This window comes from Pollicipes pollicipes, unplaced genomic scaffold (genome assembly GCF_011947565.3).
Source record: "Pollicipes pollicipes isolate AB1234 unplaced genomic scaffold, Ppol_2.1 Scaffold_7261;HRSCAF=8764_pilon_pilon_pilon, whole genome shotgun sequence".
NCBI lineage: Eukaryota > Metazoa > Arthropoda > Thecostraca > Pollicipedomorpha > Pollicipedidae > Pollicipes > Pollicipes pollicipes.
The window spans coordinates 53039169-53050789 of record NW_023597054.1 but is presented as its reverse complement, the minus strand read 5'-3'; the positions used below and the strand labels follow the sequence as shown (position 1 = coordinate 53050789).

The 11621-nt window shown below is 59.2% G+C and overlaps 2 protein-coding genes across 2 annotated transcripts; one reads left to right on the top strand and one right to left on the bottom strand.

The window, feature by feature from the left end:
* The first annotated feature begins 462 nt into the window (after nt 1-462).
* Nucleotides 463-7840, top strand: LOC119111608 (uncharacterized). Its single transcript, XM_037235416.1, has 4 exons — nt 463-517; nt 4055-4205; nt 5560-5736; nt 7770-7840. The coding sequence occupies exons 1-4, from the start codon at nt 515-517 to the stop codon at nt 7838-7840; spliced, it is 402 nt and encodes a 133-aa protein (XP_037091311.1). The 5' UTR covers nt 463-514.
* LOC119111607 (pre-mRNA-splicing factor ATP-dependent RNA helicase DHX15-like) lies at nt 7815-11340 on the bottom strand (the record flags this gene model as incomplete). Its single annotated transcript, XM_037235415.1, is given in 7 exon segments — nt 7815-8565; nt 9002-9164; nt 9536-9586; nt 9588-9730; nt 10268-10390; nt 10799-11097; nt 11099-11340. Coding segments are annotated over 7 exon segments (1149 nt in total), but the record flags the coding sequence as incomplete, so codon positions are not given.
* Between the last annotated feature and the right edge of the window lie 281 nt (nt 11341-11621).

The following is an 11621-nucleotide window of genomic DNA, read 5'->3' as shown; positions in this document are numbered from 1 at the left end:
GACGTCACTGTCCCGTCTTGCTGGCTGTCATCTGACTTCACTTCGCGCCTCTGCGCCGTCCGCGCCCGACGTTCGGGGGCGGCCGGCCGCCGCTTCTCGCCCTCCCGCGCTCATCACCGCCGCGTCTCGGCGCGCCCTGATTGCGCCAGAGCGCCACGATCGCCGCCAATCGGACGCCGCGGCGCTGGAATTGGCGCCAATCGTAGACGGGCGACGCCACTCCGGCGGTTTTTGGAACGGCGGTGCTGAATATTGTATGTGGTGTGGGTGTGCACCTGCCGCGGCCGCCCGCTGGGCTTGGCTCGTTTGTCCTGGCCGGCTATTTCTGCCGGCACTGCGCCGGTCTTCCGCCGTGATTATGGAGCACTTGAGCGTCGAGCGGTGGCGGTAACCGCGCCGTCTTCGAGATAAATGCCCTGGGGGCTCGGCGCGACACACAGTTGTCCGCGGACTGCCCCGGGAGACGCACGACCTGTCCAGACGACTCCGCCGGTCCAACGCGCTGCCAGGTGTCATGGTGAGTGGCCGGCCCGGCTGACCGGAGACGCCGGCTGCCGCACAGCGAGCGCCGCGGCTCCGTTCAGACCCGCGGCTGCATCCCATGGATGGGGTGCGAATGGCAGGCGGCTATGGTAGTATGAACGTCCCATGAGGTGGCGTTGCTTTTGACATCAGCTTCGTGAAGTGGCAATGCAGAAGACCATCGTTTTTAAAACAGCTCTTTACGTGCGTCATCATGTGGTTCCTGTTCAACTTTTACAAGCATTGGGGCATGGCTTCCGCTGTTCCGAGGGGCACGATTCCTACTGCCACCCGACCAGGCAATAGAACGCATGAGCATGTCACATTAACAAATATGCCATCTGATCCAGTTTTTATCAGAACGCATAGCTGCTTCTGCTGTCCTGTCCTGGCCATTTTGGGCCATCAAATACTATCGGTGCTTTTTTCGGCCACGGTAACAAGTAAGTGTCCTTTCTGATGGATTGTAAAGCGAGGTGATGCTGGGCACCACCGCACGTGGGTGACTGACACCGGTCAGGTGTGTGTTAACACTCTGAAGAGGCCGGCGGGAGAGCAGAGAGGCGGTGAAGATGATCGGCGTCTGGAACAGCTGAGTGCAGACCTCGGCTTGTCTTCAGGGACTCCTCTGAAATGGCCGATGACCAGAACACATCAATTTAGTCAACTACAGCCAACCGAGGGGTAGTCATTCCCGATGCGGCACGAGCGGTCAGGGGTAACAATCTTCTGAGACCACCTGAGACGAGGCACGCGATCCGCGACCACCAGGGACCTCTGAGCCAGTGGAAATGCCCGCCATGGCTTACGAGTTCTCATTTTATGAATGTTGATCCTCTGCTATAATCTCAACAGCTGCACATCCTCTCCCCACTTGGAGTTGGAATGTCCCAGAGTGGAAGGTGAAATCTGGTATTAACGTGGACTTCTTTGATTCATTATGATAGGGTTATGGCAAACTTTCCGTGAAAAGGTGGAAGGACAAGTGACCTCCATTTCCCTACTCTCGTACCCCAGGCAAAAGCTTCACAGCCTAGAGGAATGTAAAATCTTGCTTGCACAATCGAGTTGTGCGAACAAACGCTGATCAGAAAATGTTCCTGCAGTCTCCGGGTAAGACAGATCATGCGGAGGATCGCGTGTAAGACAGACAAATGAGGCCGTTTTTGACCGCCCAGAAGTCCGGGTTTCGAAGTGCTGGAAACGCATCATTCGCCTTTTCCCTGCCCCCTGCGCTTGAGCTCTTCGGACGTGATCCGCTGTGGCGGACCTAGGGGACTTCCCTGCTCCTGCGCTCGAGCTCTTCGGACGTGATCCGCTGTGGCGGACATAGGGGACTTCCCTGTCCCTGCGCTCGAGCCCTTCAGACGTGATCCGCTGTGGCGGACCTAGGGGACTTCCCTGCCCATGCGCTTGAGCTCCTCGGACGTGGTCCGCTGTGACGGATCTAGGGGACTTCCCTGCCCCTGCGCTTGAGCTCCTCGGACGTGATCCGCTGTGGCTGACCTAGAGGATCTCCCTGCCCCTGCGCTTGAGCTCCTCGGACGTGGTCCGCTGTGACGGATCTAGGGGACTTCCCTGCCCCCTGCGCTCGAGCTATTCGGACTTGATCCGCTGTGACGGACCTAAGGGACTTCCCTGCCCCTGCGCTCGGGCTCTTCGGACGTGGTCCGCTGTGACGGATCTAGGGGACTTCCCTGCCCCTGCGCTCGGGCTCTTCGGACGTGGTCCGCTGTGACGGATCTGGGGGACTTCCCTGCTCCCTGCGCTCGAGCTCCTCGGACGTGGTCCGCTGTGACGGATCTAGGGGACTTCCCTGCCCCTGCGCTCGGGCTCTTCGGACGTGGTCCGCTGTGACGGATCTAGGGGACTTCCCTGCCCCCTGCGCTTGAGCTATTCGGACGTGGTCCGCGTGGCGGACCTAAGGGACTTCCCTGCCCCCTGCGCTCGGGCTCTTCGGACGTGGTCCGCTGTGACGGATCTAGGGGACTTCCCTGCCCCCTGCGCTCGAGCTCTTCGGACGTGATCCGCTGTGGCGAACCTAGGGGACTTCCCTGCCCCTGCGCTTGAGCTCTTCGGACGTGGTCCGCTGTGACGGATCTGGGGGAATTCCCTGCCCCTGCGCTTGAGCTATTCGGACGTGGTCCGCTGTGACGGATCTAGGGGACTTCCCTGCCCCTGCGCTTGAGCTCCTCGGACGTGATCCGCTGTGGCGGATCTAGGGGACTTCCCTGCCCCTGCGCTTGAGCTCCTCGGACGTGGTCCGCTGTGACGGATCTAGGGGACTTCCCTGCCCCTGCGCTTGAGCTCTTCGGACGTGATCCGCTGTGGCGGACCTAGGGGACTTCCCTGCCCCTGCGCTTGAGCTCTTCGGACGTGGTCCGCTGTGACGGATCTAGGGGACTTCCCTGCCCCTGCGCTTGAGCTATTCGGACGTGGTCCGCTGTGACGGATCTAGGGGACTTCCCTGCCCCTGCGCTTGAGCTCCTCGGACGTGATCCGCTGTGGCGGATCTAGGGGACTTCCCTGCCCCCTGCGCTCGAGCTATTCGGACGCGGTCCGCTGTGACGGATCTAGGGGACTTCCCTGCCCCTGCGCTCGGGCTCTTCGGACGTGGTCCGCTGTGACGGATCTAGGGGACTTCCCTGCCCCCTGCGCTCGAGCTCTTCGGGCATGGACCATTGCGGCGGACCTAGGGGACGGCGGGCGCGAAAAACAGCGATGTATTTTTATTTGGTTAGTTTACTATACCCTCGCTCACTTAACACTGTAAAACATAGATCAAACACAAACTCACGCAGAGATATTCGAAACACGCCCACACTTCTCTTGTGTCCTCGTTTTCACATATCAAACAACTGCCCAACCGCCGCCCGCCGCACCGCCGCCGAACAGGGCCGCCACACAAGGTCGCGGAGAGACGGCAGCCGCTACGGAGAGGTCACGCCGGCTCCAGCCGGCGGTGGTAGCCGCGCATCACCTCCCGCCCTTATGCGTGGGATGGTGACAGATGCTGTAGGCCCCACCGGTCCGGTCGGAGAGGGTTCGCCCCGGGGTTTGGAAGGCCGGAGCCTCACCGCCGCGCCACGTTGACCGTGGCGGACGCACGCTGCCTGCCGGCTCACTCACTGAGGGTGCAAGTGGCCGAATCTGTGGATTTCTTCAGGCTGTGGCTGGGAACTTACTCATTCTTTCCCACGCTAAAGCCAGTGCGGCCCTGCCGCTGTCTGAGCGGAAGGACAAATCACAGATGTGTAGATGGGCTGGTGGATCACTGCAACTGCGCAGCGATGGCAAGATCGGACGAAGTCTTGATCTTCTATCTCTGGGCTCCCTCGGCCGCCGACGCGACCCAAAAGGTTTCCCTACCGGAGAGCGCTTCAATATTCATCATCAAAATAGTTATATACATACATCTGAAGCTGGCTGTGTCGGAACAGATATTTACATGAACAGATTGAACAGCTCGTCTTTACAGCGACAGTGATACTTGCTTTGTAACCCACCGTCGTTACTGGGGCTATGTTCTCAGACGCGGTCACAGCTGAGGACGGTGCCGATGATGCTGGCTCTGCTGCTGTCGGTCGTCTCGGGCCGCACGTTCCTCGTGAAGGGCAGCGAGAGCTCGGACGGCTGCGGCCAGAACCCGCTCGTGACGCTGCTCAACGCAGCTCAGCAGTTCCGTGAGTGACACGGTCGGGCGGGGCGGCGCCTCTCCATTCGCGTTCAGCTCGGCGCTGACCAAGCCTCCCGGCGTTTCGATGGTGATACGATAGCGAACAATGGTAGATGCGCAAGGCTTTCAGCACATTTTGCAATGCCTTTTTGCGTGTTGCGTTGCAGTTTTTTTAATGTTTTTTTTTTCAGGCCACTGACCTATGACTGCTCAGAGACTAGCGTTCTCATGTGTTTAATGTATCAGTATCCCTTGCAGTGCAGCCGATCAGCGTCCAACTGAAAGTACCTATTCTTGTTCACAGAACCTTTGCAAGCTCGAAACTGTACTAGCACGAAATCCATGTTATTGCTCAGGGTTTTTATCCTGACGATAGCTGATTGCTGCTCCCTGCCTCTTGTGTTATGGAGATAAATTACAAATGTAGGAGTACCCCCCGCTTGGAGGGCATTTTCAACAATGTAAGTTGAGATCAATGACCTCAAGTCACGTCACCTTGAGATACAAAGTTGTTCTTCTGCAGGCTGCTTATAAAGCAGCAAACTGTTATCATCCTGCATAAATTATCGAAAGTTGCATGGTTATTAAATTATTTCCCAGACTTTGAATATCATAACTTACCTATCGACATTATCACCCAACATCCCGTCACTCGATCTGCGCTGGCATGGCTCGGCCATTTTCACATGTATCACGATGAAAAAGCACGGCTTGACCTGAGTTCCAAGCCAGGAGGATTTCTCGATGGCCCGTCTATTGATTCCGTGTCATTACTACAGGGGGCTGTGGACACCATTTAGAGCTGTATCGCATGGCCAGAACCTGACGCGGTCGGTGTCTTGACCTCAACTCGGCGACCGGGGCAGGATTTTTAAACGTGGCTTTGTCTTCACAGCGCCCATCCACGTGTACTTAGTCAATATCGCATTCAAAGAGGGGGAGATAATGTAAATTGTCCTCAAAATCCTGCAAATTGCAACCAAATTCGACTCGTGGGGGGGGGGGAGGGCTTGGCCCTCCTCTTGGCGACGTCCAAACCAATTCATGATACCTGCCACCTTCAATATATCACAACATTGTCAAAACATGCAAAAAATACTGAACGACCAGAAGCCGCCTTAAAAATCCAAGCACGCAATCCGTGGCTCGGATAATGTAAAGCACCAGGGGAAGCAAGCTGATACCAACCGGTGCCGCATCTTATAACTGGTGATGTCTTCCACACAGCTTTCCAGGTGTCAGCGTGCGTCTCTGGAGGAGGCATATGACCCTGCAGCCTGTGACCTCTAACAGCTCTGTGCGCCTCACCACCTAGCCTGTGCCCCCTGGCCCAGGGTCTCACCCTCTGTAACCTTTGGCAGAGGGACTCTCCATGAGCCAGCTGATGAGCGCTCTGGAGCACGACCGCGACGCCTTCGGTGAGCTGCTCGGTTTGATCCAGGCCTACCACGACTGCGTCCGCACCGGCGACGGCATACGCTACAAGCGCACGCGCTCCAACACGCGCAGCTCGATCTTGTCGCTGCTGCGGCCGGCAGGCGACGCTAGCGGCGCCCGGTGAGCGGCCAGCGGTGCCGCGGCCGCCGCACCAGGCGGGCCTGAGCTGCGCCTCGGGACACTGCCGGCGGTGGCTGCGGTTCGCCGCGCGAGGCAGGCAAGGCGACCGAACGACCGATCTCACGAAGACGAGGCTACGCGGCGCTAGCGTTCAGTGCTGTTCACTGAGCCGGCGTCTGCCAGGCCGAAAACAGCATGCACCACCGACAGATGTAGTTCCCTCGCACAGATGTATGGTCACGCTTTTGGACAGGGAGATGCGCTGGAACTATTTGTACGGCTTGGCGAAACTTGTGACTTCCAAACTCAAAGAGGAGCGCCGGCGCCACCATCCACAAGATTGTACCGTCGGTACACACCCACACACCTGCATTTATATATATCGAACGAACATATGACTGCGAGTGCTTGTTCGCATTTAGTGTTTGATGAATATACAAACGCATTTGAAGGATCTTTGACCCCACGACCTGATGACAATAATACTGTACGGAAAAGTAGACACGAGTCTGTTTTTACACGGCGGAGGCTCCAGACACGTCACGGAATCGCCTCTGGTGCCTGTTTTCTTTCACTTCGTCGTGCTAATCTTCCAGTGATGCTGCACGCTTAATTTCTCTCAACGGTCATGCTTGATGAACAGCCTGGTGCTGTTTTGTCAGCACTCAATGGCGTAACATTTTCAAAAGGACTTGGCGAGCAGCTCGGCTGTTCTGCTGGTCCCAGGCCTGTTGCGCCACCCTACAGCCACTTGCCGCATGCTCTACCTTCTCCAGCTTCGGGACTGGTTGGCGGCTGGCCGGAACGACACGGAACACCCGATCACAGACCACTGGATGCAGAACAGCCGGCTGCTGTTCACGGCGCAGACATACGGAACGCGGAGACGTGCCGATTTACGCCTCTTGTCTGCTATGTCTTGTCTGCTTGTCTGCTATGCTTTGAACTGTTTTTGCAGTATCCGTGGATAATTTCATAGCTTCCGCAGTATACCTCAACGTCACTAATCTCATGTGAGGTCTGATCCCGATTTCCTACCCGCGTCTTATGCCGCGTTCTGCGCAGCGTCGCCGAGCACCACCAATTTGCAATATACACGTGACGGCTTCTGTGGCTTCTCAGCTTCATACCATTGGCACAGCCGGTTGATGGGACGATTAACATTACGCGCTCCGCACTTATCCTATTGTTGAAGTAAGGAACAATGTGTAGCATATCACGGTAACAATGTACGACATATCGCCGCAACGATGTGCGCTATCCACCCCAGCACATCCAACAGAGCCAGTGCAGAAAGGCAAGCCCACAATTTGCGAAGTAGGGATTCGGCTCAAGCGCGCAATAGCGCCATCACTGAGCATCTCGATGGCCAGCATGGGCGCGTAAGTCTCTGCCCCACTTTAGACTTACCGGCCTATGGGTCATGTCCGGCCTGGAACGTCGCAGAATCACTGTGACTAACACAAGCTAGCAACAGGACGCTGCGTGAACGAGGACCAGAAACAGGACCCTCTCCCCTGTCAAAAGCCTGCGCTGCTCCAGCATCGAGTGGTCAAACCCCAGCTATAATTTAACATAGCCCAGCACATGAGTGAAGGCTAGCCATGTCATTTACAGCCAACAGATTTGGAGGTTCTGAGCTGTGTCCCACGCACGCGTTCCCTCCGCACGCTGCGCCTGGAACTGCACGCCCAGAGAGCTCGGTTTATAGCGACGGCGATCCGCACTTATCCTTTCGTCGAAGTAGTGAGCAATACGCAGCATATAACGGTAGCAACGCGCGGTGACCGCCAGACCGCACCCACCAGGCATGGCCCAACGTGGAGGCGCTGAAACACCGAAGGCCTTTGTCCGATCACGGATGATATATTCGCCGAGTCGACCACCCAATCCCTCCCGACTCGCAGCTGTTCCATACAACAGCGTCCAGCAACACACCGTATCAAACGCACCGCGCGCGCGGGGAGGGCGGGCGTTGACTCGCGACTCGACCTTCCTGCCGCCTCCAACACAGTCCCGTGCGAGATTGCCGCTCTCGCGCACAGCGCGCGTCCCGAGCGGTCACCGCTGAAGCAGGACTGCTGACGCCGGAACGAATGAGAATGAAGCCCACAGACCCCTCGGTTGCCGCGGCGCCGCACCAATGCGCGTGAATGAACTGATTAAAATAACGCCAGCCAGCCCACAAGATCCAGGCGACAGAGCAGGGGTGCTGGCCGACAGTGCTCCCGTACACCGGCTCGCGGACGGGGACGCACGCCGTGACGCCATGCCGAGTGCAGCACGTCCGCACCGACTCACGGCCGGTGCGCCATCGAGGTACGGAGTCGCGGCGCGACCGGGTGGAACAGCCAACTGGTCAAGGCGCCGCTCCAACTATGGGTGTATGTAAGCACAGTGGCTAGCAAATGAAACCGGTCAGCACCACGCGAACATAGTCGAGACCGCGGCGATGAATCCAGAAACCTATCCGCACGACTGCTGGACATTCCGATCGAGACAGAACTAGACAGGTGCGGCCCGCATTTTCGGATCAGCTAATCTAGCGGAGCCTCTCGGCACACCGTTCTGAACGCGGAAGTAGCCACCTCAGGAGAGCACGGGCAGAGGAGCCCGCCGGAGGCAGCGGTGTCCGCGGCGATCGCCGCCCGCGCCGCTCTGCTGGCTAGCAGCCGCAAACACCTAGAAGCCGTCGCGGAACTGCTTCGACTCCAGCTTCGCTATGAGCAGCTCCAACTGGCGTTTGGCCTCGCATTGCGGGAAGTTGCTCATCTCGTAGTACTGCGGCGCGATTTTCACCAGCCATTCCGCTGAAAACGGACAGACGACGCGTAAGGGCGCGGAGCGCAGAACACGAAACCACGGCCCGGGCACACGGGGAGTCGCGGTGCCGAACACGACGTTCGGGACAGGGCAACTCGTGGGGTCTCGCGAGGCCTCAGGGCGGGACTGGGTTACGGGGAGGCTTGAGACCCAAACCTCGCCGTCTCCAGTGGCTGGCCGACGTCAGGCCCCGCACCGTGGGGCGCCCGGGGACGCAGGACAGACACCGAGCATGCAACGGGGGCTCGCAATACGGTCTGATCGAGGTCTGACTCGTCCAGACCTTGCCTGGCACGTCCGTGCCGACCAGGCCAGACCAAGGTCCTTTAGGCCATAATTCGGGCTTTACTACGAGACTTTACGAAAAGACTTCGGGCGTCTCATTCACCAGGTCTCAAACCGATGAAAGCCGCAAACGCCTACCTTTGATGTCGGTCACGGTGCGAATGTAGTTTTTGGTGGTGAGCACGAACTCGTTGTAGAGGACCCACTCGGGCTTGTGGTCGAGGCAGGTGGACGGATGGAGCTGCACCACCTGGTTGTCCTTGCAGGTCAGGTAGTGTCCGGTCCGCTCCAGATGCGCCACCTGGAGACGGCGGCGGTCACGTGACACGGCGCGTCCCGACCGTCCCGCCACAGCCGTCCCCGGGACAGATCCACAGAGTACCGAGCGCTCCGCCCCACTGATCGGGGGCACCTGCGTGACGATTTCCCCCACGGGGCTTGTGATTATCCCCACACACAGGCGGCCTGGAGCAGCCACGTAGCTCCGACGCTCAAATAATTTCCACGGTCAAAGAGCGGAACGACACACACTGGACGGCCTAGGCAGTAACTACTCGTATGAGGATGCCTAGGATAGTAGATACATGAGGACGGAAATCGGAATTTACACCAAATCGAAATCTCGGCAGCCGCGCTGCCGCTCCGTTCTCCGGCCAGCACCAAACACCCAACCCACCTGCATGAAAACCCTGAGACGAGGGCCTTGCGGATGTTGATGTAGTAGTTCGCGCGAGGTGAAGTCGGTGGACCTCCTGGGCATGTTGAAGCGGTCCATGATGCGTGACAGCTGCTGACGCACGTTGTCGGCCGACTTCAGGGAACGATAGTTGACGAAATTGTCGTGGCACCAGTGCGGGTCCTCCATGTCTGCAGCAGACCGGTTAGATACCAGCGGCGCGTCAGTGTCGCCCAGGCCGGCCGGCGTCGGCGGCCGCCCTCCGGTCGCCACAGGTCACCGGCGGTCACCAATCACCGCCGGTCACCAGGCGCGCCGTAGCGACACGGTGCGCATGCCGGCACACGACATCCCTACACTTAAGGCCAGGTCCCGCCGGCGGCTGCTGTGAAGGGGCCACGATCGGAGGTACAGAACCCGCCGGCCTTGGCAGCGCACAGCCTCACCCAAATCTTTTCGTTTTGTTCTTCCCCGAACAGCACCACTCTGTGAGGACTGCAGTGCGTGTGCGACGTTACCGACCATTGGGTGAAGGAGGCTCGCCTGCTCGCTTTCATTCCCGAACCGCGCCCGCACTGCCGCGCGGGGACCGCCGATACACGCAGCACAAGTGTACTCCGGCGCGGAAGTCGACACTGGCTGCCTTCGATAACAACGTGTTCATTCATGCGTCCGCCAATTCAGCCGCGTTTCTGTCAGTGCGTGCTGCGCGGGGCGGCGTCACTCACTCTGCTTGAAGGCGTGGTAGACGTTGAGCAGCGTCAGATGATCGCCGTCAATGTGGGCGAAGCGCATCTTGGACTCGTCCGCAGCCTTCCGCGCGTCGTTGGGCCGCACGAAACACTGTGGGACTAGAGTTCAGGAGGCAGGAGCACCCCCGCGTCCAGCCCGTTAGTTTGACCTAGGGACGTCACACAGAGACGGGGTCAGGAGGGAGGGCGGGCACCGGGCGCCGCCGCCCGGCCGGGTCGCGGCGCCCGGCGGCTCGGCCGGCTCCGCACAGCGCCACGGCGGCCCGCAGCCCGGCCATCGGTCGGCGGGTCCGGCGCGCCGCGCGCGCCGGCGTCACGTGCAGGACAGCATCACCGTCTCGAGGATGGCGCCGATATTCAGTCGCAAATGGAAACTCTCCGAGATACGTCGGCAAACGAACGTTCAGGTGACCAAGGCCTCTACAGATCCCAGGCCAGCGTGCCCCACCGAGGGCCGGTCCCTCCCTGACGCATGCGACGGGCGAACTGGCGGCGCCGCCCACTCACCTGACAGCATCGCCGTGATGCTGAGAATCTCGTTGCTGCAGTTGTAGTCCGTGGAGGCGATCAGCATCTTAGCCAGTTGGGGGTCCAGCGGAAACTCGGCCATGATGGCACCCAGATCGGTCAGGTTGCCCGAGTCATCCAGCGCCGCCAGGTAGTTGAGCAGCTCGAGCGCGCGCATCAGCGTCTCGGGCGCCGGCGGGTCCATGAAGTCAAAGTGCACCAGGTCGTCAATGCCGAGCTTCTTCAGCTGCAGCACCACCGTGCCCAGGTTGGAGCGCAGGATCTCCGGGTACGTTTGTCCTGCATCTCGACTTGAACGCTTTCTCCGTGTACAGTCGGAAACACTTGCCCGGCTTGGTGCGTCCGGCGCGACCAGCCCGCTGCTGAGCCGACGCCTTGCTGATAGGCGACACCAGCAGCGACTCGACGCGGATGCGGGGGTTGTACACCTTCTGCTTGGAGAAGCCCGGGTCGATCACGAACACGACGCCGTCGATGGTCAGCGACGTCTCGGCGATGTTCGTGGACACGACCACCTGCCGGGTTCGGACGGACGGTCAGAGGGACGGTCAGAGGGACTGGCGCAGCGCAGACGGGTCAAAGAGATGGGCACAACGGAGACACCGGTCATCGGGACCGACAAAACAGAGATCAGCGAAACGGACAGTCAAAACGGAGGCCGGTGAAAGGAACAGGACAAAAAAGACGAGTCAAAGGAACGGACAAATGATGATTCGGGCTTTGGGGTGCGCCGACTGCCCCGATCATACGGCACACGTACGGAACGGACACACCGGAGACCGGTTAAAGAGACGTACACCGG

Excerpts from the sequence above, each read along its gene's own strand:
- LOC119111608 (XM_037235416.1), top strand. Across the intron at positions 4,206-5,559 it reads CAACGCAGCTCAGCAGTTCC|AGGGACTCTCCATGAGCCAG; the intron begins GTGAGTGACACG and ends AACCTTTGGCAG. Across the intron at positions 5,737-7,769 it reads GTCGCTGCTGCGGCCGGCAG|TCCCGTGCGAGATTGCCGCT; the intron begins GCGACGCTAGCG and ends CCTCCAACACAG.